Source organism: Trematomus bernacchii, unplaced genomic scaffold, assembly GCF_902827165.1.
Source record: "Trematomus bernacchii unplaced genomic scaffold, fTreBer1.1, whole genome shotgun sequence".
Classification (NCBI taxonomy): Eukaryota; Metazoa; Chordata; class Actinopteri; order Perciformes; family Nototheniidae; genus Trematomus; species Trematomus bernacchii.
In genome coordinates this window covers 6,605,167-6,632,594 of record NW_022987608.1, presented here as the reverse complement: position 1 = coordinate 6,632,594, position 27,428 = coordinate 6,605,167, and the positions used below count along the sequence as shown (strand labels likewise).

The following is a 27,428-nucleotide window of genomic DNA, read 5'->3' as shown; positions in this document are numbered from 1 at the left end:
TTTCCTGCAAGCCATTACTTGACAAAAGTCAAAGTATAGCAAAAGTCCTAAACGCCAATCTTGTAGTCTGCTCCGTTATCTGCTGTCCGCTCTGTGCGCTCTGGGTGCTGCTGCTGCAATTCCTGTTGTTTACGTACTAAACACGGCGTAGAGTCTGCTGCGTAATGGGTGTGCCGCTGGCATTCACAATTTATACTTTACGCAGGACCATATCTATGGAACCCATTGGTCGATTTGAGTGATTTACACCTTTTTCTTAACCATTAGATCCAATAGTTGGGCAGTTCCAAAATCCACGTAAACATTAACATTGCGGACGTAATAGAGAAGCAAACGAAGCACATCTGAAAGTACAAGCCTTGACTGCAAAACTTTATACCCAGTTTATTGCCATAAATATGATGATGGATTATCAGTAAAAAAATTCTACGTGACACAGACACATTGGATTAACCTTGAGCAGCGTTTTTATTCCGTTGAACACAACTTTTGATCACAAATCAAAAAAGGTAAGATGTAATTATTGTAATATTTTTGAAACCGGATGTTGTTTACTTTCTCTTTTCTGGCTGAAAGCTCCGCAAATTCTGGGTCGTACAGTGATGACACTACATGTATGGAATATGTGGAGTCTCAGCTTTAATCGGATATCTTGTTTGTGCAGTTACGATAAGTAATAAGGGCATTTTGAGAGTGAGTGCTGTGCAAAACTCCGTTAGCATTAGTTAGCATTTTTTCGCAAAATGCTAATTCAAAGGCTTGGTATTACTCTTGTGTTTCTTTTAGCTAAAAATGGTTCATATCTTCAGTTAGCTGAGATTCTTACCGTTAATCTGGTGCTACACATTAATAGTTTCATAAATTTAAGAAGCCCTGAGACATTGTCTAAAAAAAAAAAAGTGGGAGGGGTCCAATGGGGGGACCGCCGGGCTTAAGAGGTTAATGACTTGTGTGATGTCAGATTCAGACAAAAAGTGGGATCTAAACTGAATGTTGGCCCCCTCTTCTCTGTTGACCTAGAATGAACCGTGGAACAGTGCATTCATATGTTAAAGTTTAATTGAATTGGTAAAAATCAACAATGATATCAGTCACTGATTCCTATTTCTTTTTAGGAAGTGTTTGCTGTATCTGTGTTAATAATGTATTCATCACTCATGTGTTATTCATTTTTGTGTTCACTAGTTGTGTAAGTCCAATAAACACTTCATTTATAAAAAGCATATTTCTGTGATTTATGTGTTAAAGGGGGCCTATTGTAGTTTTTGAGGTTTTCCCTTCTCTGTAGTTATATAGGTTTGTGTGCATGTAAATGGTCTGCAAAGGCTAAAATCTCTAAAATGTCTTGAAGTTTTCCCTGTTTTTTTACCAATACTAGGCCGTGCCCAGACAAGTTGTTTAATATGTGAAATCCTGTTCTTTAAAAATTAAACTGATCATCTTGAAAGAGGAAGTGGGATGCAATGACCCTCATCCACCTTTTTATGGTAGCTCATGTGTTTATGATGCTTACTTATTAATTATTTAATCTGCTACAATCTCATGCTACAGGTGACAAAGTGTACATTGAAGTTTAGTTTAATGCTTTGATTTTGCCCAAAAGAAAAAACATACCACATACTTAGATGATTAGTCAAGGCGTTTATTTGATGGAAAACTGATTCAGTTATTGCTTTGAAAAAGAAAAAAACTAATAAGCCATTACATTTTATTTCATTATATGTTGACTTGGAGAATCTTAAGTATATAACAGAAATGCTGTCCAGTCTGTGCTGTCAGTCATTTTTGGTGCAGTATGTTCAGTGGTGGACAAAGTACTCTTTATCTGAGTTAGCAATACCACAGTGTAAAAATACTCTTACTATAAGTAAAAGTACTGCATTTAAATACAAAAGTATGAGCATCAATATGTACTTCAAGTAAAACAAATAAAATACCATATCATTGGATTACAAAGAATGATACATTGATGTGATCATCACTTTAATATTGCAAATGATAAAGGAGGACAGTATATCTACTGGCAGGTAGATTGTGAGTTTCATTAAGGGTTCAATAAAGTTTATCATAAAATAATAAAACATAAAACATTATTTGTTGATTATATTTCGTTTTATAAATCAGAATCTTCTAACTAAATTAAAGTTATCAAGTAAATGGATAGAGTGAATCATACAGAATTTGCCTCTGAATTCTAGTGGTATATGAAGTAGCAGGAATGAAGAGCCCCTCAAAAGTATGCTTTAGTACACTACCAGAGTACAGTACAGTATCTGCACTCACAGCTGGTGATGTGCGTGTAGTTGTAGCTCCTGGTCGTGAGGTCAGAGCACTGCAGGGTCACTAATCTCCTCTCAAAGAGTCTCTCCACACAGCAGGAGCTCTGCTGCTCCACCTGCAGGTCATTGTGTAACACCACCCTGTGTGTGGAGGAAGAAAAAGCAAAGGGGGGAGAGTGGGACAGGTGGAGGGAGTAAGAAAGACGGAGGGGAGAGAGAAAGAGTTGATTACACAGAGGACTGGAGGAAAAAATGAAGAAAAACCTAGGAATGTGTTGATTGGCTGTCATAAGTGTTTCTATTTGCATGCTTGGGGATTCATGGATTACATGTAACAGGATAATGAATGAGAATACTAAAAATGGTAACTGTATTTCCTTACATTTATATAAAAAAACATAATCTGATCACTGTTACCTTTTTCTTTTGAAATGGCGACTTACTAGCAGAATTACAATGTATGATATATTACAAAGCATATGGTTGGTGCTCTTAAACTATATACTTTAGTAAGAGCATATGTAAAAGAAGCAGATTTTATATCTGCTTTGTGAGCTAGAACAATGTACATTTATTAAATGGCCACTGCACTGGCTATTCATCAGAGACAAGTATATTAACTCTTACCTGGGCTCAGAATCACATTGGCCCTGACACACAGGCATCTGTATGACGGCAACACAGCTGTCTACTGTTAGGTTAAGACTGGTCATCTTCGGAGCACAGTTCTGGTTACCTGAAGGCAAAATAAGTTAACCAAAAGTTGAAGATACATCCTCTTTATCAAGTTTTTATTGCAGGAAAGTATCACATCACTTAACTTAAAAGTGATTACACACTGCAAGAGAGTTCAATTATAAATGACTTCCATATTTTTTTGAGTTTCACTGAACTTACATGAAAAGCAGCAGTGCTGGTCGTCCCAAATCCTGTCCTCCTGGTGAATAAATCACAACAGCTCAAGGTTAAATGGCGGTGGTTCTGCTTGTATTTAATCACTTAATGGCTTAAATCAGCTTCTTTATTCCAAATGTTTAATCTCTTTTCACTTGGTAAACCCATGGGCCACATTTGCAGGTGACAGAAGGCCAGGGGCCATTAAATAACAAATATTATTGTTTTTTTATCAAGTCAAACTCATAAACATTAAAAAGCAAATCATTAATTTATATGACACGGGGGTGATTCAAGGATTTAAGGACATTTGAGGCTTAGCCCAGACCTCTGCTGAGGTGTCTGTGGGATACTCCCCTCGCACTTTTTGGGTAAACAAGCTCTTTTAGTCCATTTAGATTTTGTATGCTTTTGTAAGCACTCTGGCATCTCATGTACTACTTAAAAGTAAGAAGAAAACCTTTTTTATTTATCTTTTGTGAGAAAACAATGCTTGCTTTCTACACTCAATAAAGGTTAATGAAAAACGTGTATTTTTGTTAATGTAAAATAATGGTTTAGCCTGTGGAAATTCCAGTAATACCTAAGTTGCTACTTGGAATAAGGCTTGTAAAATGACGAGTTCAAGGCACATTACAGGGTGTGTGTAGTACCTCCTGACACTCTTCTGTAGGACAGACTTTAATCACAGTCTGAATTCCATCTTTGCTGCAACTAAATGACGTGCAGGGATGGGCGGCATCCCTCCATCTGTCTCCCATCTACACACAAAGAGAGGAACCATGAGAAGACATCATTCATTTCAATCTAAAATACAGAATAAACACTTTTCTTTGTCATATAGAGCATGTTATAAGATAAGACGCAACAAACCTTGTATGTTTTTCCCTGATAACTGCATGTCTTCTCAACTGAAAAAATAAGTAAAAGTGTGTTATTTGTTTTTAACATAAGTAAAATCGAATCAATTCCGTGCCAGTGCTTACCGCAAATCTGATCACCGCAGCAAGATCTGTTCACCAGTACAGCAGTGCTGCTACAGAGGGGAGCTGAAACAGGAAGTTTGTGACACTCCTCCTTGACAGTCTGCTTGTTACATGTGCACCAGCTACAGCCGGACTGCCACACCTCACCAGGCTGCAAGACAGGTGGAAGAATACTTTTTGGATGTAGAATTCGATCTAAAGTCAGAGATACTACTTTTTACTCACTGTTGAGACAAAGAAACTCACCATTTTGGGCTCACCAAGTGGTCCTTTACAATCTGATGGAAGAGAAAATCTACATTATCAGTAGTTATGACAACAAAAACATCTAGGTGTGACGGTCAGCCTTATAGGTCAGTGTACTCACAGCGGCAGGTGTCCACACAGGTGGATGAATGATTTCCTGCTCTGACTTGGCCACTGGGACAAAAACAGCCTCCAATGTAGTTCTCAGTGGTGTCACCTTGATAATGTGCTCTGTAAAACCAGAAGAGAAATATAAATAGTGGAAATATCGGCAGGATTGAAAAAAATAGAAGAGATATAAAAGTCACCACAAGTGTAAGGATGTTATTTGGTGAAAGGGGCCCTATTAAAGGTGGGGTAGGTAAGAATGGAGAAACCAGCTTGAGTGCGCTAGAATTTGAAAGTACGCAGCCGAAAAAAACCTGCCCCTTACTTCAGACTCCCTTACAGAGCCCCTCCTCCAACACAGACAAACGTGCACATGACCAATGAGGGCACGAGATAAGTTTGTGCACAGATGGAAGGCTGACAGGCAGGTAGGCCATCCAGTTATTTTAGCCGGGCCGGTGAAAATAATTGGTCGTGCTTTTTACAGCGCCACGGCTTCCACAGATGACATTTCTGTATGTATTTATTGTCAAAGCATTGAATGTATTCATTGCTATCGGGATGTTAAGAGCATTCCATGGATTATAACAAAAAGTGTTTCTGAAGTGAATTACCTACCCTACCTTTAAATTCAATACAAGTTAACATTTGTATTTTGTGCCTCTACTGTGACATGTTTACTTTAATGTTTGAAAAAGTGCTTTATTTTTCTCATGCGTTTCAGGCAGGGTGTGTGGGAGAGAAACTCACTCTGGAGGGAACCTTTGCAGACCTTTAAATGCAAAAAACCTTTGTAACACACTACAGGAAAGGGAAACCCCAAAAAGCATAATAGGGCCCCTTTAGAGTAAACTAAACAAACCCTCCATGGCAGAATCCATCCGGCTTCTTTTGACATTCTCTGTAAACCAATCCCGCATCACAAGGCACATCTGAAACATGAACAAAAAAAGTGAAGTTATTAACGTTAGTGTCCCTTTAAAGAGGAATACATCATTGGCACTTTTAATCAAAACATCATTACAGTCAGGTCTACAAAACACATGTTCATGTTTGCAAATATATAAGGTCTCTAGACTGACTGGTATTGCTTTACAGTATAAGAAAAAGGATAAAAGATACATACCACAGGTCCCATTGGTCAGGCTTCTCCAGTCAATACACCATTCCACCTTGCATTCCTTAGCAGCTTGCTCTAGTGAAGCGCACGGACCACTCGTGCATGAATCAAACTTGCAGTTCTTCATTTTAAGGTCCAGATCCACATACGGTGTGCAATTTGAAAAGACTCTGGGGAAACAGAACAGATTCGATTTTTAATATGTAATATACAACATGTCACGACATACACAGAAAGACAGTCAGCCCAGGATGGTATAGAATATATACAACACTGGTACAAGTGGCAATAGGTGTTTAGTAGATCACACTAAATCCCAATTCTACCACTAATTCTGACACACAAGAAACGTGCTGATGAGTGTATACGACTGTGTGTGTTAGTGTGTTGAGCTTACGGGTGTTGTAGCAGCTCACATAGTGGGCTAGCAGGGCAGGGGGTAGGGGGTGGGCTTGTGGGTACTGTAGTGGGTGAGATACAAGGTATGTCTCTGGGGGCAGAAGCACAGGCGGGCTTGAGGGGGTCGTGGTACACCCAGTCATTGGCCGTCTTACTACAGCAGCTGTCATCCTCGATCTGCCCTCCTTTACGGACACATGATCCAACACCACACACTCCTGGGGAAGATGAAGAGGTGGGAATTAACATAAACACACTGTGTATAGCTTTTAGCCACGTTAGCACATATATATGGTTCTCATATGCACTTAACCACTCCCTTTCAATCCATTACTCACCACATTGTCCCTGGGTATTGTTGAGGAAATGCTCCATGGCCAGACTGACCACCAGGCTGTAAGACGGAGTGAGGGAGACATAAGAGCGCAGGTCTGGGAGGTAGATTGACACTACATATCCGGTGGTCTCAAACCTCCACCCAGGCTCCTCATATGGTGGCTGTATGGTCACGTTGTTCAGAGTGGCCTAGTGCACATAAGATCAAAATCAAACAACCTCTCTTATTCAAAAGGGAACGGCAGATTATCAGCATCCTTGTAGCTTTATCGTCAATATATTTTATAAGGGTCCATGGTGAAATGTCGTACTATAAATAAATACAAATATATCCTACCTGTACTATCTTATCTTGAAGGATACTGAGTGTAGCTGTACTGTTCTGATATTTCAGGATGATGCCTCTAGCACACGAGCCTAGGAGGCCTTCCACACAGGCAAAGTTGTCCACAGCAATGGTCAGATTATAATGTATTGACTGCTCCTCAACAAGAAGGTAGGTGCATTCGTCCAGGAAATCAAAGGTTACTCCTTGGAAAGAGATGTAGTGGGGATCCCCATACAGCTCACAGCGACCTAGGGAACATAATATGAGATTTTAATATTTTTCTCTCAAAATTAGCCCCATATGGCTCTAGGGATGGCATTTTTGGCACATCAATTCACCGCTTTGGTCCAGACTAAAACATTTCAACAACTATTAAATGGACTGCAATTTTATTGTAATAATCTTGGGGATATAATAACCAAAAACCTGGGAAAAATGTCCAGTCTTACGTGTACTCTGGTTCAGTACTAGTAAGTAAAAGTTAGCATTTTAAAGAAAGATGGTAACCATAGGAAACAGAAATTGCAAAATGTTAGTATGTTAAGCTTGAAGGAGTATGATAGCATCCTGACTTAAAGGTAGGGTAGGTAAGTTTGAGAAACCGGCTCGAGATACACTTTTTGTTATATTCCATGGAATACTCTTAACATCCCGATAGCAACGAATATCTTAAGACTTAAGATATTCATTGCTATCGGGATGTTAAGAGCATTCCATGGAATGACATTTTTTTATGGATTTTTTGTCAAAGCACTTAAAGGAGAGGTGTCATGCTTTTCCGGTTATTACCCGTCCCCTTGTGTGTTATGAAGGTTTTTATGCATGTAAACGGTGTGCAGAGTCAAAACCCTCAAAGTACACCCTATAGCGAGTAAAACTCTAACACACCTCCCCAAAACGCCTCGTTGGAGATACGTCATTATCCATTTGATTCTTCCGGGTACGGCATGATGTCATACCGTACCCGGAACGAAATGGACCAATCTGTGGAGCCGTTACGTTACGTTAAGCCCCCGCTGATTGGTCCAAATTGACCAATCCACGGACTTCCTCACACACACATCTGTGTGCAGGGAGCAGGCAGCTCAGCTGATTTCTCCTCCCTGGCTGCAGGCTGATAACAGACAGTTGGGATCGCGGCGAAATTCTCTCTGCAGACCCATTCTCACAGCGTTTATCAACCTTTTTCTTACTCAATATCAAGCCACACTTATTGTTTTTACTTCGGATGTGAGTTTGTGTGTGCTCAGGATGAGTTTGGCTGTGTTTCGCTATGTATCCTAAACAAGGAAACAACACCTCCACGGAGCTCAGCGCGATTCACAACGTCCCGACCAATCAGAGAGGGTGGGGGCTGGAGCTTTTGGAGCTACAACGAGCCGTTAAAGGCAGAGAGTGAAATTCAGTGAATACACGTAGTTTATAGAGATGCTGTATGAGAAACCAATGTGAGTTTGGAAAAATGCACAGTATAAATCTATTTTAGTAGACCTCAACAATGGAATTATGATCAGTGGAAATGGCCATCACACCTCTCCTTTAAGACTTAAGTGCTTTGACAAAAAATCCATAAAAAAATGTAATCTGTGGAAGCCGTAATACTGTAAAAAGCACGACCAATCATTTTAGCCGGCCCGGCTAAAATAACTGGATGGCCTACCTGCCTGTCAGCCTTCCATCTGTGCACAAACTTATCTCGTGCCCTCATTGGTCATGTGCGCGTTCGTGTGTGTTGGAGGAGGGGCTCTATAAGGAAGTGGCAGATTTTCTCCGGTTGTGTATTTTCAAATTCTAGCGATCTCGAGCCGGTTTCTCAAACTTACCTACCCTACTTTTAAGTATTTATAATTCCTTGAATACAGCCTCACTAGGCATTTTGTTATAAAGACAGATGGACATCAGTGTGGATGAACCAAAGGAATTGGGAGCTAAATGTCTTGATGCTGATTTAGAGAAAAGAACAGTGGCAGAGACAGACAACTTACAGTCACACTTCCATGTTTCACAGCATCCATCCCAGACTTGTGTGGCCTGGTCTCTGGGGCATTTAGGCCTTGAAGACTCTGGACAAACCACTGGAGTCAACTCTATCTTCCCCTCCCTACAGCTCTTATCGAAGCAGTCCTCTGTCCACATCTCGCCGCAACCCCAGCTTAGTTTCCTCTTCAGGTCTTTACACTCACACCCTGGTGGTTTGATAAACACAAAACATTAAAAGACAGTGAATTTAGAAATTGATAAAACACAGTTGGGGTAATTTAAGGATCTGACTGCTTAGTTAACTGATAAAAAGAGAGAAATATGCAACAAATACTTGACATATACCTGGAGTTGACCAAGCTCCAGGAGTAGTTGTGACATTGGTAATGTCCGTCATTGGTGTAGAAGAAATCGTTGGCATTGTTGATGATGTTTCAGCAGTTGTTAGGGCAGTTGTGGGTGTTGGCTTAATCGTGGTAGGATATACAGTTGTTTCATCGGTAGCATAGGCAGTTGTGGTTATTGGTGTAGAGGTGTCGGAAAACATGGTGGACATGGGGGGCGTTGTTGATGTTTCAGCTGTAGTTGAGGCAGTTGTGGTTGTATTAATGGTGGAATGATTCATAGTTGACCAATTTCCAGGAGTAGTTGAGACATTGGTAGTGGTCATAATTGGTGTAGAGGTGGTGGGGGGCACTGTTGATGAATTTTCAGCAGTTGTTAAGTCAGTTGTAGTTTTTGGTGTAGTAATTGTTGAAGGATTCATAGTTGACCAATTTCCAGGAGTAGTTGAGACATTAGCAGTAGCTGTCATTGGTGTAGAGGTGGTGGAGGGTGTTGTTGAGGATGTGACAGCTGTAGTTAAGTCAGTTGTAGTAGTTAGTGTAGTGGTACTATGAGATAGATTTGTGTCATTGGTAGTATAGTCAGTTGCGGTTATTGGTGTAGAAGTGGTGGAAAGCACAGTTGTTGATGATGTTTCAGCAGTAGTTAGGGCAGTTGTTATTGTTGTTGTTATTGGTAGAGTAGTTTCAGGATACACAGTTGTTTCATTGGTAGTATAGGCAGTTGTAGATGTTGGGGTAGAGGTGGAAGGCACAGTTGACCAATTTCCAACAGTTGTTGAAACGTTCGTAATGGTTGGGATTTGTGTAGAGGTGGTGGGGGGCATTGTTGAAGATGTTACAGCTGTTGTAGTCATCGGTGTAGTAGTCGCAGGATACACAGTTGTTTCATTGTTAGTAACTGCAGTTGTGGTTATTGGTGTCGAGGTGGTTGACCAATCTCCAGTAGTAGTTGAGACATTGGTAGTGGTTGTCGTTAGTGAAGAGGTGGTAGGGGGAGTTGTTGATGATGTTCCAGCTGTAGTTAAAGTGGTTGTAGTTGTTGGGGTAGAGGTGGAAGGCACAGTTGACCAATCTCCAGTAGTAGTTGAGACATTGGTAGTGGTTGTCGTTGGTGAAGAGGTGGTGGGGGGCATTGCTGATGATGTTTCAGTTGTTTGTGTAGTGGTAGTAGGATATACAGTTGTGTCATTGGTAGTATGTGCCGTTGTGGTTAATGATGTAGCGGTGGTGGGGAGCGTTGTTGATGATGTTTCATCTGTAGTTAAGACAGTTGTAGTTGTTGGTGTAGCAGTGGTGGAAAGCAAGGTTGACCAATCTCCAGTGGTAGTTGAGACATTGGTAGTGGTTGTCATTGGTGAGGAGGTGCTGCGGGGTGTTGTTGATGATGATTCAGTCGTAGTTAAGACTGCTGTAGTTGGTGGTGTAGTAATGGTGGTGGAAAACACAGTTGTTTCAGTTGTAGTTGAAGCGGTGGTGGTGGCAGGTGTGGTGGGTGGAGGTGCTGTTGGTAAAAGAGGTGGAATTGTGGTCTGGTGTTTTGTTTCTGTAAAGTTGAATTTTGTGTAATTTAAATCTTCGAGAAAACTGTTTGCTACAAATGTTTTTTTTCCTTTTATAACAGTTCATTGACAAATTAAATAATACATTTAATGGTGAATTACTTTAATTGATACTTACGGCAATTCATTTTCCCATTTTCACAGCGGCTGACAAACACAATGTTAAAGAGTTAGAAAAATCCAGTTATCAATGCAATGAGTTATGAAAAGTGCAACATTTTTCATATTATGTTTATCTTGAACATTTACATATTTGAACATACTATATTTATATTAAGAATGTTCCAACTTACCACTCAACAGACCTCATCATCACCACTGCCCTGGGCTGAAGGATGGCGTCATTAAAGTCACAAGTGCAATTTCTCAATTTAGTGCATTCACCAGTATTTTCATCAAAGTATGGCTCCTCCTTTGAACATCTGGGGTAGCAGCCTTTTTTTGGAAAATACACATCATTTTTATTTTATAGGCACAAAAAAACATTCAATAGATATATTAATTGTGAGGCGGGGTTTGTTTGCACTAATGCCTGAATAAGAACAAATATGTAAGATTTAGACATCACATGATTAAGAATTGTGTTAAGCTGTTTTATTTGAATACTATTATGAGAGTCCTGTTACCTTCCAGCTTGTGAGTGATGTAGTTGTCTTTGCCGCAGGTTAGCATCTTTCCACAGGCTTCATAGTGCCAGCTACACTGGCCCTGCTCGTTGTAGTAGTCACAGTAGACCGCTAATGTTTAAATGATCACAGGTTAAAGTTTTACACATTTCTAATATTATCTAACAAACCTTTCATCATATGGATTGTTAGATATAACGATTGATTACTTTATGTATGTGTCAGTTCTATTGCACACAAAATTCAAATTTCTGTAGAAGAAAAATGATTGTCACTTACGACACAAATCCGGAGTTCTCCAATTTATACAAACATCGTGGTCGCTGCAGGCCTCTGCGTACGCTGCCACGGCCGTGCAGAAGCCCAGGAACTTGCCTTCAAACTCACAGGAGCAAGACTCTTGCACACACGCATGGTAGAAGGAAGTTGGATCCACCTGTTGAGTTTTTAATAAAAGGGCGCCCCCTATTACTTTAAATAGTAATATATTTTTTATCTTGCAAAACATTTGAATCTATAGCAATTAAAGACATGAACAGGTATCCAGCTATTGATCCTGGTGTCATGCTAAATATGTGAAATGCGTACTTTGAGGTGGCATTCACTGAAGGTGTCTCCTGTCAGAATCATACAGCGCCGCTGGGCCCAGGCTGCGCAGTAGGAGTTGCGTTCACACGGAAATATCTCTGTTGTCACATCCGAGCAGGGAGGGGTGGCCACTTTCCAGCTGTTGCCAAATGCCAAGGGGCTGGACACCACTAAAAAAATAGATTTGTTCTAATGTTAGTCAGACAAACATCAAAAGTAAAAGTGCTTTACAAAAAAGAGAAACCAGTCTACCTGCTGAGCCACTTATCTGTAGGTCATTCATCTCATTGAAGTCAAAATTTCCACAGAGGCCACAGACTCGGTTCTGCAAATAAAATGGTTACAAATTCAAGTACACTTAAGTTTTACAGTTCACTTGAGCTAATTATATATGAATCAGTAAACATTCGATGTTAACCTTATGTTTAGCAGTGCATAATATACTTTTTTTTAGGATAATGTGACAATCACTCACCCTCCAGTGTGATTGCAGCTCTATAGTGATGCGGGTGTGTTTGTCCCAGATGAGAGTTATCCCTCTGCTCGGCACAGAGATTATGATGTAAAGTCCGACAGTGTGTGTGGAGTAAAGTGAGTCTCCCTGCAGAGTCCAGCCTTCATGGTAGCGTCTGGTTACCTTCATGTCGCTCAGTGTCAGGGTGACTTTGTCCTTTAATGAAAACACAGGTACAATTCATGGTATTGGAAAATTCAGACTGCTGTTTCACGACCATTTATTGCCTTAAATAACATATTATTCATATTTATGTTAACTGAATTATATAAGGTTGTAATAATCTGTTGTTTAAAGGGCCCATGTCATGCTTTTCCGGTTATTACCCGTCCCCTTGTGTGTAATGAAGGTTTTTATGCATGTAAACGGTGTGCAGAGTCACAAACCCTCAAAGTACACCCTGTAGCGAGTAAAACTCTAACACAGAAAATACCTCCCCAAAACGCCTCGTTGGAGATACGTCATTGTCCATTTGATTCTTCCATTTCGTTCCGGGTACGGCATGATGTCAAGCCGTACCCGGAACGAAATGGACCAATCCGTGGAGCCGTTACGTTACGTCCGCGGAGCTGTTACGTTAAGCCCAAATTGACCAATCCACGGACTTCCTCACACACACATCTGTGTGCAGGGCAGCTCAGCTGATTTTCCTACCTGGCTGCAGGCTGATAACAGACAGTTGCGATCGCGGCGAAATTCTCTCTGCAGACCCATTCTCACAGCGTTTATCAACCTTTTTCTTACTCAATATCAAGCCACACTTATTGTTTTTACTTCGGCTGTGACTTTGTGTGTGCTCAGGATGAGTTTGGCTGTGTTTGGCTGTGTATCGCTAACAAGGAAACAACACCTCCACGGAGCTCAGCGCGATTCACAACGTCCCGACCAATCAGAGCACACTGTGCTCACAGGGAGGGTGGGGGCTGGAGCTATTGGAGCTACAACGAGCCGTTAAAGGCAGAGAGTGAAATTCAGTGAATACACGTACTAGTTTACAGAGATGCTGTATGAGAAACCAATGTGAGTTTGGAAAATTGCACAATATAAATCTATTCTAGTAGACCTCAACAATGGAATTATGATCAGTGGAAATGGCCATGACATGGGCCCTTTAATTGATTCTTGTTGTATTTGACATTTGAAATGATCACATTTAGTTTCAGCTCAGATATTTCATTTCCTGTCTGCGCTTAATTTATTTCAACTATCGCTGAATATCATTCCTTCTGTATTATATTAGGTCTGTAGTTCCCCTTCTTTAGTGCCAGTTCTTAGTGTTTAGTTTTTGTTTAGTTCTTTATAAAGATGGATAATAAAGAGGTGAACAATAACTTAAAGTCTTAGTAAAGAAAAATGACGGAAAAAGCCATCCACCTGCAGGTCGAGGACGATGGAGCGAGAGCAGGTGAGCGCCTCATCACAGCAGGGGACGCTCTCCACTCTGACAGAGAAGGTGCTGTTTCCATCTCCACAGCCATCCTGAATAAAATGCAGAAGAAAAATATATTGTTATTGAAGAATAAGGCAAACTGTGTTCTACATATTGTTTAAATGTCTTATAGTATTTGGATGATGGACAGATGATGCATTAGAGGCCGACAAAGCTAAGACACATGAAAATACTATTCCATCTTCAGTGTTTGTTCTCACCTCTACTAGTGTGTACTGACATTGTCCGTCAAAGCGGTACCAGTTGGAGTCAAATGTCTGGTAGTGTCCGTTGCCGTAAACCTGACATTTCCCAGAGCAAGGCTCGTCTCTGCAGAGCCACTGACCCTGACCACAGACACTGAAACACAGAGTGATGACAACCTTTTATTCACCCTCTGCATCATGGCTCGATTAGCTTTTGAAGGAACAACAATTTTTTTTAACGAACAAGTAGAAAAGCAGCAAGTGTTACCATGTTTTACAGTTGGTGCTGACGAGCTGTCCTGCACTGAACACTTTGCCGCTGTACACACAGGTGCAGTTATCAAGAGAAACACAGTGTCCACGGTGATCCTCATACTGGTCATGTGGGCAGTAACAGCCACTCTCACAGGTCATATTGGTACCCTAGTCATCACATACAAAATATTTTGGCTCAAAGTTTGTCCCATCAAAAGAAAAGAAGTGTAAATGTATGGGATGCAAGTCACTGACATTGATTTTTGTAAATGCTCATCACAAAACAATACGTCCACCCGTTTTTACAGGTTATCAGTCAGAAAAAATGTAGAATAAATGATAAGACACAAATAAGCAAGCCTTGTACATAAAGATATAATCTGTTGTCCTACCATTGGTTTGCTGAGACTCTCACAGGTTTTCTGAGCCGTGTTGACAGGGTACTCGCTGCAATGCACACAAACCTTTCCATTTCTGCACCCTGTGTTTCAAGCAGATTCACACACTGTCAAGTTACACTTTTTACTAATGAATGAAAATGAAAGGCGCACATATAACAAAGGTAGGATTTCAATATGATTATATAAAAAAATTAGATATATATTTACCACAATCCTGGGAACAGTTCAGCTCTCCATTTACACAGAGGCTGGAATAAACACATGATAATAACTTTGATTAAGCATGTTTACACCATAGATGTAGACTACTGAGCACACTATAACAGCTCTGATAAAGCCTCAACCAATTGTGAAAATGTTATGATTAATGTTATTTATGTTTTAAATGCCCACCAATTTCGTCCGTCGATAATAGCAGCCCCTGGTGGGGTCGTCCCGCCGTTGTAGTGACAGTCGCACTCTGCCTTTCGGGTGCAGACGTCTCCTTGGTTCAGGTGAGTTCCCTCCGGACAGCCGCAGCCCTCCACCGGAGCGTCGTCCAGTCCGCAGCGGGGGTCCGGGCCCGACAGGGAGCGGCATGTGTGTTTGCAGGCTTGCGTGTCGTATGAGAATTCCTGGTTCTTTAGACAGTTCAAAGCTGCGACACAACAGTGAGATTAACGTTACATACACCACTGATTTAATACTATTAATATGAATATGTGACATTTTCCTTTACATAGTAAAGTCTTTACATTCACAGTTAGATTAAATTAGATAAAATATACTTTTTTGATCCCAAATTAGGAATGGGTTTTGTCACAGCAGCATGTAAACAAAGGATTGCAAAAAATATTAAAATAAATGAAAAATTAACAGTAAATATATAAATATCAACAGTAGAAAAATATGTATCTTTGGAGTAAGTAAAGAATGCACAATTTGAAACATCCAGATTAAGTTAGAGTAATCTAAAATATAAACATAGTGTGAAAAGTTGTTGCAAATGTATTTACATTTATTTTATTAACATCTGTTGTGTAGACGATGTTGAAATCATACTTAAATTGTCATCAGTAATTTGAAATTTAAAAAATGTGAACATACTACATTGGCTCTTCTCAGTGGACTGTGTAAAATAAAGTGTGAGAATGCAGATGGAATAAATGGTATTTTTATCAAAGCTGAACTCACTGCAGTTGGTAGCTTTCCTCCAGTCACCAATCACAACACCCAGACTGGCACAGGCTTCGGCATAACTACCCAGAGAGACACACAGGCACTGAGACAAGCTGCTGCCACAGTTACATGTTCGTTTGATGCAAGCCTGGACATAAGAATCAGTGTAAGAACAACAGGCGACAACCATTAAATGTTGATAATAAGGATTTAATTTGTGCACAAGGCCCTTTACCGTGTGGTAGTGATTAGTAGGGATATGACCATGGCACTTAGCAAATATCCCAGTGGGGATGTTCAACACTGAGCACTTCTCATCAGCGAAAATCTCTGTAAAAATATAAAAAAAGCACATTTGATTCTTCTACTATCAAAATGTAACAACTTGATGTCTATTTTCTTTTGAAAATAGCTTATAATCTCAAAAATGCAGAATTTAGGTAAACAAATAAACCATGTGTTTGGATTTCTACACGTTTCCGACATTTTAAAAGCACAAGTATCTCATTTGTAATTGGTACCTTTGTCAGTGTTGATGCAGGGGTCCGGTATGTTCACTGCACAAACCCCCACGCTCCAGGACTGAGCGAACGGCTGAGCAGAGTTCTCGATGATCCCGCTGCTGGTGGTGAAGTCATCTGTGGTGTCGTTGTTGTTGTTGCCACAGAGACCTGGAAGACATGCGGTATGTGATAACAAAACAGAGGATAAAGGATGTATTTTTTGTATTTGGTTTTGGGAGATTGTGATATATTTTGGCTTGTTTTTAGACTGAGATCCTAACCTGAGATTACGCCAGTGTGGTCTTTGGGCGGGGTGATGTACAGCTGGATTTCAGGAGACATCTGGACTTGGATCTTCATACCAAAGGATGTGTCGACCTGGACGTACATGGAGGACTGCCAGAAAACCAGAGCATGATCTGACAGGTGACAGAGGGGGGTAAGTTATCAGTGGTTTGGTAACAAGGCCATTATGGATTAATAACAAGGTTACCAGGCATATTACGGGAACCCTAAATAGATCAAATGGACAACTGTTCTTCCAATTTATTTTACCAGATTGATGAAGTTCAGTGATCGTCTCCCCTCCAATTTGAACCCTGTCTTGAGAGAATGTATAAGTTTCCTGCAAATCCAAGAAAGAGTGTTTATATTTAATGACTGTTCATCAGTGTTCTTTGATTGTTTGATTGTGTAATTTTAAATTCAACTTTAAAGAGTGCTAGTACCTGAAAAAGCTCAAGAATAACAGTTTTTAGTGAGGGTGCCTTTTTGGAAAACTCTATTGTTATTGTCCAGTAGAGACCCTTGAAAATAAAAACAAAGTTAGTACCATAAAAAGACAGCATGGGTTAATGTTACATGTTGTGGGTAGTGGGAAATATTTACCTGTGAAGCCACATATCTACATTTACCAGGCAGGACGTATTTTTTGCCATCAAATGATGTCACAAACTGCCCTTCGATTACACATCTGGTGGGGCAGAGGTTTTCAGAGCATTGCCATTTCCCATCGACACACGTACTGTGGAAAAACACGAGAAAAAAACTCACAGTAAAAACATCAGACCGATGATATCACTACACTACACTATCCAAATAACCTCATTTTGATACTTAATGGATATACATTTATTGATTTAGCTTCATTGCATAAAACACAAACTTGAAAAAATAACTTGCAAGTGGTGCTTTAGTCAAGCTTATGGCACAATGCAGGTCAATTGAAAGAATACAATACACCCGTAAAAACGTAATAGTTCTTTATGACAGAATTATTATCATATTACTTTATGACAGAATGATTTGATGATTTTATTAAAATGTGAGGTAAAGGAAAATTCAGGACAGGATACATACAGAATCACAGTAGTTGTAAAAGGGGGTGTAGGCATATCTAAACATATTTGTCATATTTATTTCTCCATATATTGCATACTAAATACTGCTGATCAATAAAGACTTTGTGAAAAAAAGTAAAACTTTACGACAGATAATGTGCAACTCATGGATCATTTGTATGTTTTAAAACAGTTTTCCACCCACTCACCATGACTGACACTTAGTGCTAAGTATGTCTCCGGGTGAGTAGCTTTTACCAGCAAACACACACAGGCAGCTGGACACACTCACACACTGGTAGCTATCTTCGTGATCATTGAGCACCGTACCTACAACACAAATTAGTTTAACTTTTAGGCTTGTAAAGGCTAATGAGAAGTAAAGAGCTACATTCTAAAGTCAGACAGTGCTCACCCTCAGGGCAGACACAGGAGCTGGTGAGTTCCTGGTTGGAGGAGGTTGGGTTCTGATTGGAGCAGCTGGGAAAAAAGGCTGCACCCAGTTCTACATAAACCAGATTCCCGGGACACCTGGGCTCATCTGCATAAACACACAGAAACAGGCAATATCATCAAGTGTCCAAATTTAAAGAACTTCAAAATCTAGTTTTGAAGAGCACCTACCACAGTGAGTAACCGTTCTCCAAATGTCCCAGGCATGGCTGTTGTCTCCACACTGTTGGACTACTTCTTTGAAGAAAGCACAGCCGATGTATTTGCTCGTTTCGTAGCCGTAAATGTTCTCCTCACAGAGTTGAATATAATGAGGCGTCTGAGCTAGCAGACATTCCAGGGTGTAGGAAAAGAACTCCCTGCATGCCTACAAGTATTATGAGAGAAATCACTTTCAATGTGGAACAATTTTATATTATGGTATTGTCAGACACTGCGGCAGACCTAAATGCAGGGGTGGCCATTTGATTTCAGAGGGCCGGATCAAGGTTAAAAATAATAGGTGGCATGGGCTCAACAGTTATTGCTGAATAATTATTAGCATATAAGTAACATATGTGCTTTTTCAGTGAATTTCACTGATCTTGAAACAACATTATTATTATTTATTTATGGTCGACAATAATAATGCTGACTTCTCCAGGCAGGGCCATAATCCTGTATGGGCGGGCCTCCCCAGGACGGGGTCTGGGTATTATATGATCTTGCAACAGTTCACTTACTTGATTGACAGCGAAGAAAGGATCTCGGGTTTGACACGTGTCATCAGCTCGCTCGCTCTCTGTGATCAACTGCTGCTTGTTGCCTGGTTTCATGAACATTGTAAATTCTTAGAGCGATGCATAAAAACGTCAAAGTTTGGCAATAGCTAAATGTGTGCATTAGTTTAATCAGCTACATTATAATGATTAGAATACTAACATTAACATTTATTTTACACCTGTGGTCTAACTTGTTTTTTTGTCTTTATTTAAAGGTGGGGTAGGTAATTTTGGAGAAACCAGCTCGAGTGCGCAAGAATTTGAAAATACACAGCCGGAAGAAATCTGCTACTTCCTTACAGAGCCCCTCCTCCAACACACGAACGCGCACATGACCAATGAGGGCACGAGATAAATCTGTGCACAGATGGAAGGCTGACAGGCAGGTAGGCCATCCAGTTATTTTAGCCGGGCCGGCTAAAATGATTGGTCGTGCTTTTTACAGTACTACGGCTTCCACAGATGACATTTTGTTATGGATTTGTTGTCAAAGCACTTGAGATATTCATTGCTATCGGGATGTTAAGAGCATTCCATGGAATATAACAAAATGTGTATCTCGAGCCGGTTTCTCAAACTTACCTACCCCACCTTTAAACGTTTGATATACAGCTAAAGGTATGTACTTATTCGATATACAACTAGTTTATAGGACGTTATAAGACTACTTCAGCTCCTACCAACATTATAAATACCGCTACTAATAAAAGCACTGCTGCTAAAAAACGTATATTAATTCTGTCTTTTAACCAACATACCTTGGGTGGTGTGCTTTCCACACAGTCCAGTCATGTCGGTGCTTAGTTCCTGCTCCAACTCCACCTTAACAACACGTTTTTTTATAAAGGTTGAGTGGGTAAGGTTATTGTTCTGCAATCCTTAACTACATGTGAATAATCCACAACAAGGATTATGGGTTCATGCTACGGTTTATTCTGAATGTTATTAACTCACCCACAAAGTGTCTACTCCTCCGGGAACATTGTGCCAGGTGACGGACAGAGGAAGCAGCGAGCTCTTCAGTTTGGTGTAGATGCCGTACTGAAAGATATGCTGGTAGGTGTGGTCGTATGGAAGGGAAACACTGTCAACAAATGAATGTACAGAGATATCAGCACAGATAGAGGAAACAGGTTCCACACAATTAAGACTAGCACCTGACCTTAAACAGCTTCAGTGCCCCTGACTGACGAGAAAAGTTATGTATTCCTATTTCCTCATTGATTTATATATATAAAAGTAGTTAGGTATTACATTTGTTTAATAGACAAACTATTAACAATCGAGAGTCCCAAAGTCAAAGCTAATAATTGACTAACATTAATAACATTAGGAATGCATAAAAGTGTTACCTCACAGTAAAGGTTGATTATGAAAGCCATTTAAGGGAATGATTTCTTCCTTGGCAAAACAGTCTGAAGTTTCTTTACGTAATAAAACAGGATCAGGCTGGGTTTTGGTTTGGCACAAACCTTTTCCCCTCCACCAGGATGCTTCCATTCTGCACAACAGTCCTGACTTTGTTGATGATGATCTCGACTCGGACCAGCAGCCCGTCGTCCTCTCGCCGTGTGGTGATGTCACACTCCACCCGGTGGTGGGTGAAGTGGGTGAGGAGGAACATGCAGTTGGACCGAACGTAGAAACTTGAACCGTTGAAAGGCTGGACGACGCCGCTGCCAAAAGTCCTGCAAGTATCTGTGAACAAGTTACTGATTAACGACGACTTAACGGAGCTCAATAATAAAGCAATAAGTCCATTCAGTTTTTCTTGTATGTTTCTGGAGGGTTTCAAATATCACTGTCCAAATGTATTGTGTTTCTCCTGCTAAAGGTTTTAGTACTTCTAACATGACAGACAATGTGACTGCTCCTTTTCTTGTAATATTGTATAACAAAAGATGATTTTAAGTAACAATTCTAAATAAACAAGCCACCTAATTCACTATCACTATACAAGTCTATAAAAACCAAATCAAATAAGGTTTTATTTTCTACATACACAATCTTACAGAGTAAAACATGCAGTGAAATTGTCCTGTGTCTAGCTCCAGAAAGCAACTGACAAAAAATTGTAAAATAAAGCTAATAAAATTGTTTATTAATTAAGTTTTTTTTATGTATAATTAACTGATTAGGATCCAATAATAATTTATACTCACATTTCTGACTTTCAGTTGTTGTGACCGATTCCCCGGTGCCTAACACTGGGAGAGAAATACGGTGTCAAGGTGGAAGTCAAAATATATATCTTTTTAAATGAAATATTTAATTTCAACACAAATAAATGGATACAGCAGGTTAGTGTTACAATATGCTAATTCAAAATAGAGATGTGGTACGATTAAATACTTTGTACACAAAGGTCCGTTATTGAAAGTACTGTACCAGGTCATTAGAAAGTACTTTAACCTAGCTCTTCTTTAGAGTATCAAGTGTGCCCATTACATTATTTGACCATTGTGTGGTTTAATCTACAATAGTGCATAACATTTTAAAATATTATCATAATCTTTGTGTCTAAATTATTCATTTATAAAGTAACTCGTCACTAAAGCTTACAAAGAATTTAGCTGAGTAAAAGGTAATTGCTTTTTAATTGCATTATAGTAGAAATATAAAGAAGGGGCAAATTAAAATACTATAATAGTAGATTACAAGTACCTCTAATTTGTAATCAAGTACAATAAATATCCTCTTTTAATTCACCACTCAATGTGGCACTGATGACATTTACTTTTCCTACTCCAGTTTGTAAAATGTGACAAAATAAATATTGTTAACCATAAAAAACAACAAATATCTAAAATAATAAAACATCCTTATCATGTAGCTATTTATGCTTTTTCTTTTGAAGAAATGTGGTGATATTGTATATTTTTGATTTAGTAATAGTCTTGTTCCTTGACACTTTTTTTGCTTGGAAAATTTGAAGTATATTCAAATGATTAAATGAGTAATTGGTACCTGAGAATAGAGAAACGCAGACTGCCAGTATCCATCGCGGCGAGGCCATGCTGCCTGTGGCTCTGTGGCTGCAGGATAGCAGGTGAGACCAGGGGCAACTGCAGCCACAGCCCAACACATGGCTTTATATACAGCGTCTAACTCTGAACCACCCATCACACCACACGCAGGCAAACCAGGAAACTAAAAAAAATATATTAGGATTAACGATTAAGAGAAACTTGGAAATGATCACACATATTCACGGATATCCTGCAAATCATAAAGCATTTACAGTTACATGAATCTATTTCATGGTTTCCCAATAATCCCTTTCGAATCACATCATAGTTTATTTATATATAGCCCAATATCACAAAACACGTTTGGGCTTTAAAGATCAAAAAGCATAGATGACATTGTTAAAAGATAAATAAAATGACAAGAAATGTTAAAAAGACAAGATAGAACGTGAAATACAAATACACGAGATAAAACACAACAGAAAGAGAGTAAAAATACATAAAAAACCATAGAAAACAGACAAAAATACCATTAAATGTAGGACAACAGGGTGATCTAAAACCACCTCTAAATATAGGCTTTATTCAAAAGTTTGGTCTTCAAAACTTCCTGTTTTTATCAGGGAGGTCCAACTGTGTCCAAACATTTTTCGACACTGTCTTCCTCCCTAATTAATTGGTTCCAGAGAAAGGGAGCTTGGTAGCTGAACGCTCTGACTCTGGGAACCACCAACATACCTTCAATTTATGACCTAATGGGAAATTATGTGTGAAAAATAAATCTTGACTACAAAAAAGGCCACGATAGATGCACAAACACAGAGGGGAAGACTAAGAGAGTTTGAAACTTGAGACACTTTTCCTTTAAACCCAAATGTTTCCTGATGGAGAGATAGATGCTTGCTTTTGGCAAACACTGTAAAACCAGACAATGCCTTGAACGTTAACAGAGGATCAATGGTGACAATATGACAGATGAGGAAGGGCTAAATGGCCAGGGTGCGTGAACCAGGATGTGGTTGGTTATTTTTCTATTTCAGAGGTGAGGGAAAGCACCAGATTATGTTTAAAATTTGTGTTCTGCAGCTACTCAGATTTCTTTCCATGGTTAAGCTGAACAATTAACGTAGCCTGCTGATGTGTGAAATCTTTTTACCGCCTCACTGATTTAAGTACGGAGGCTTTTAATCACTCTTTACCCACCACCTGTGAATTAAGGTATTATGTTCCAATTGATAATATTAGGGTGTTTAGATATGGCTAATGTGTCAGCAACTTGCTTACTTAACATATCTTACAAAAGCATATTATATTAAGGCCTGGACCTTCGTGCACATTTCCCATATTACTTTCCTTATTGAATTCTAGAGCTTTTTCTATTTTAAATAAATATTTTAAATGAAAATTCAGTTTTTTGTTATTGAAAGTCATGATTATTTCAATAGCTTTCCTATTATGGGACTCAGTTACCAATAATCGATCCTATTTTGCATTTTGTACTACATTGGATAAGTAGGATTGACAGTACATGCATATGTTGACTACATTTCATAGGAATCTGATTATACATTTTCTATATTCCCTGTTCATGAGTATTAGGAAATGTTATAGCTAGTGGACAGATCAGGGCTAAATCCCTTACCTAATTTCAGATCATCTGGATTGAAGGTTTAAAACGGATCTTAAAAATGATTGACACACATCACTGTCTTTAGACCTTTACTCAGCAGACATCACAAGGTTAATTTCCTTCAAAGAGCCATTATAGGTTTCCCTCATGAAACCATGTACACCATAATGCGTACAGGAAGCTCGTTCCATTATTACCCTCCTTCTCTAATTGGCTCAATCATCCGTTATCAGGACGTACTCAATCTCCTTTTTGTGGGACACCACTGTCCACATATTGATCCTCTCCACATGAAAGCATTTGCAGCCATGTCATCTCTCCAGGCTGCAGCCATGCAGCATGTTCCCCCAGATTACTGTTCTGTGTTTCAAGCCTGATCAATAATGGAGAAGGAAGGTAATGACAATGATTGAGTGTTCATAAGAGGGAGTCCACAACATGAGAGACGGGAGTTGTCATGGCCTCGAGTTAGGCATTATTTTGGCATACATCTTTTAAGACATTTCTCAAGTGAAAATGCCAAACATAGGGTTGATATAGACCAGGGATGGGCAACTTTGATGGTGGTGGGGGCCACATAATTGATGTACTGCAGGCAAGTCACTTTTAATGAATGATTGTATTAACAATTATAGCCTTAACTTCATGTTTTTCACAGAAAGCTGGCTAGACGAGAACAACAGTGGAGCTGTTCTCATTGAAACAGCCCCGCCAAATTTTAATTTTTTGGGTGAAAACAGAGCACACAGAAAAGGAGGAGGTGTTGCTACTATATTTAATAATGCTTTTCAATGCAAGAAAATAACAATACAATAATTTCCCTCTTTTGAATACCTAGCCGTTCAATGTAATTCCTTCTGTCGAGCACTGTTTATAACTATCTACAGACCACCAAAATATTCTGTACAATTTTGTGATGATTTGTCTGAACTATTGTCGATTTTTTGCATAGATTTTGACTGTATACTCATGGTTGGTGACTTCAACATTCATGTTGACAACCCCAAGGACAGTAGAGCTATCGAATTTAATAATATTCTGGACAGCTATGGACTAACCCAGCATGTGACAGGGCCCACTCACAAATTGGGCCACACTCTTGACCTAGTTATAACCAAAGGTCTCAATATTTCTAACCTCATGGTCACTGATGTTGGCCTCTCGGATCACTCCTGCATCTTTTTCAAAATGAATATCAGCATTTCTAATAAAGGGACAACACAGATTCTCACAAAACGACACATAACTGAAGACACAAACAAGTTGTTTATTGAGGCTTTCTCCTCCACTATCAGACTTCCATCCAACAGTGTTGATGATATGGTGGATCATTTCAGGTCAAAAACGACATGTCTGATTGATGCTCTTGCCCCTGCTAAAGGAAACCCAACCTCTGGTAATAAAGCACCATGGAGAAATGCCACGCTAGTGAGGCTGCGCAAACAACATTGTAGAAAAGCGGAACGCAGGTGGCGCAAGTCACATCTTCTCATTCATTTTGAGATATTTAAGGACAGTCTTCATAGTTATAATCACGAACTACGGAACGCAAGACGCTCCTTTTTCTCTGATATAATCAGCAAAAACAGCAATAACACCCGTGCGTTATTTTCAACTGTTGACCGGCGGCTATCAAACCCCCGCATACCAATTGCCCCTGAACTCCTCTCTACTAGGGATGTTAAGATTCACCGATTCGCATCGGTGCACTGGCATAAACGTTCAAGATGCGAGTGCACCGGTTGAAAGAGTGCACATCGGCTACAGTTTGGGTTGAACTCGCGATGCATCGATTGTAGCGTCTTTGCATCGGTAAAAAAACGATTCATTCATATAATATCCCCTCATCTTGTCAGCACTCAGCAGAGACGATCTTTGATCTTTGCTTCGCCACTACGGAGGCCGAGAGTCTCAGTTATCAACACACATGGAAGTCGAGGAGAAAGAGAAACACAGCGCACCGAAAAATACCTACAAATCAAATGTTTGGCAACACTTCAAATTTTTCAAGAAAGACGGACAACTTGAAAAATCGCTCGCAAATTGTAAACGATGCCGTGCGGCTTTAAAGTACACAAGTAGTACGAGGAACTTAGCGACGCACATAGAGGCAACATGGGGTCTGCGGCTGAAAAGAGAAACCTGAAAGTAAGACATATGAGTTCAATCACTCAGTGAGGTGTTCTGTCAGTGAGAGTGGTGTTTAGTTTACAACAGCCTGTGACTGCCAATAATAGTTTAAATGTCTTCCTTACAATTGTAAGCAGTTATGAAATACCTGTTTGTGAAAGGTTATTTTCTTTATTGTTCCTATAGAAACCACTGCTTTCTGCTCACTGGTGAGTTAGCCTATGAAAGAGTGTTAAGCACATCAGGCTGGCAGTTGTATGTGCATTGCACTATGGTAGTTGTTATTTGCACATTGTTAATCCTGGGCATCCTTAAATTGTTTAACTGTGAGGTGTTATAACATTGTACTGTACTCTGGAGACAGAGAACACTACTACACTTGTGAAAAGGCCAGTTTGTGAAAGGTCCAAGTGTTTGTTTTTTTTAAGGTAAAAAAGAAACAGCATGATGGGATGTGCAGTACTAGTAGAGAGAAGCAAATATGTGAAGCACTTTTTTGTTAATGTATGATTTGCTGCATATAAGGAATAAAACAAAATCCTCTGTCGTACCATATTGAATTGTATCATTATTTTGCATCGTGTTGAATCACATCGTATCGCCCCGTATCGCATAATGTTGAATCAAATCGTATCGAACTGTATCGCAACAGGGGTGAATCGTATCGTATCGCATCGCCTGGTGTTTCAAAGGTATCGTTAATGTATCGTATCGTTGGTAGCGTATCGAGATGCGCATCGTATCGGCCTCAGTGATGGAGATGCACATCCCTACTCTCTACTGAGTCATGCAACAAATTTGCATCATTTTTTACAACCAAAATTGAAAATATAAGATTAACGGTGAGTGCCTCTATTTCGGGAAAGGGGTCTATGGCAACCATTCATCCTCTTAAAATTCATGTAATCCCCAAGACACAATTTGATCGCATCAGCCATAATGCCCTTGAAGACATAGTGTTGCATTTAAGTTCTTCCTCCTGCTGCTTAGATAGTATTCCCACAAGCTTCCTGAAAAATGTTTTTAACTGCATGGCATCAGAGCTACTAGAGATAGTCAACACCTCCCTCAGCTCGGGACAGTTCCCAAAAGCACTAAAAACAGCAGTAATTAAGCCTCTTTAAAAAAAAAAAAAACCTAGACAACTCAATCATGCAGAATTATAGGCCAATTTCAAACCTACCCTTCTTGGGTAAAATTATAGAAAAAGCTGTTTTCCATCAACTCAACTTTTTTTTGGCACAAAATAACTGCTTTGATGCTCTCCAGTCTGGATTCAGAGCCCATCACAGAACTGAGACCGCACTTATGAGGGTCTTAAACGATATATATTTAAACACAGACAAGGGACAAATAACTATTTTGGTACTGCTGGACCTCAGTGCCGCCTTTGATACAGTGGACCACAACATATTACAGGACAGACTAGAAAACTGTGTTGGTTTATCTGGCAAAGCACTTAATTGGTTCAAATCGTATCTGCAGGACAGGGACTTCTTTGTGTCTGTTGGTTCTTTTAAATCGTAACAAACTGCAATGACTTGTGGAGTTCCCCAAGGGTTGATTCTTAACAAAATGTCGTACCACAACTATGCAGATGACACTCAGTTATACATTACAATAAAGCCTGGCGACTACTACGGACCATTACAATCCCTCACCAACTGCATGGAACAAATCAGTAGCTGGATGAGCAACAATTTCCTACAATTAAACAAAAACAAAACAGAGACAATTATCTTTGGTGCCAAAAGGGAGGAACGGGCTGAAGTAAGCGCTAAACTAGAAGCCCTACTGCTAAATACATCGGAAAAGGTGAGAAATCTAGGCGTAGTTCTGGACCCCGACCTCAATTTCAAATCCCATATCAACACAATGTCACG

General features: G+C 39.7%; 1 protein-coding gene across 1 annotated transcript; it reads right to left on the bottom strand.

The window, feature by feature from the left end:
- Window positions 1-1,638: 1,638 nt before the first annotated feature.
- On the bottom strand, window positions 1,639-24,557 carry LOC117483107 (mucin-2-like). The gene is made up of 45 exons (XM_034131268.1): window positions 24,553-24,557; window positions 21,784-21,881; window positions 20,979-21,023; window positions 20,289-20,514; window positions 19,771-19,900; window positions 19,575-19,638; window positions 18,778-18,860; window positions 18,227-18,422; window positions 18,018-18,143; window positions 17,812-17,932; window positions 17,151-17,286; window positions 16,991-17,068; window positions 16,818-16,887; window positions 16,544-16,681; window positions 16,281-16,430; window positions 15,995-16,089; window positions 15,775-15,907; window positions 14,995-15,238; window positions 14,809-14,849; window positions 14,593-14,681; window positions 14,214-14,368; window positions 13,961-14,099; window positions 13,685-13,789; window positions 12,272-12,466; window positions 12,049-12,121; window positions 11,797-11,966; window positions 11,488-11,644; window positions 11,209-11,319; window positions 10,876-11,017; window positions 10,701-10,729; window positions 9,022-10,524; window positions 8,682-8,882; window positions 6,706-6,944; window positions 6,371-6,557; window positions 6,031-6,250; window positions 5,640-5,803; window positions 5,376-5,445; window positions 4,527-4,636; window positions 4,406-4,437; window positions 4,160-4,310; window positions 4,047-4,084; window positions 3,827-3,934; window positions 3,177-3,216; window positions 2,907-3,015; window positions 1,639-2,420 (listed from the first exon to the last, which is right to left on the bottom strand). Exons 1-45 carry the CDS (start codon window positions 24,555-24,557, stop codon window positions 2,252-2,254), a joined length of 6,885 nt encoding a protein of 2,294 aa, XP_033987159.1. The 3' UTR covers window positions 1,639-2,251.
- Between the last annotated feature and the right edge of the window lie 2,871 nt (window positions 24,558-27,428).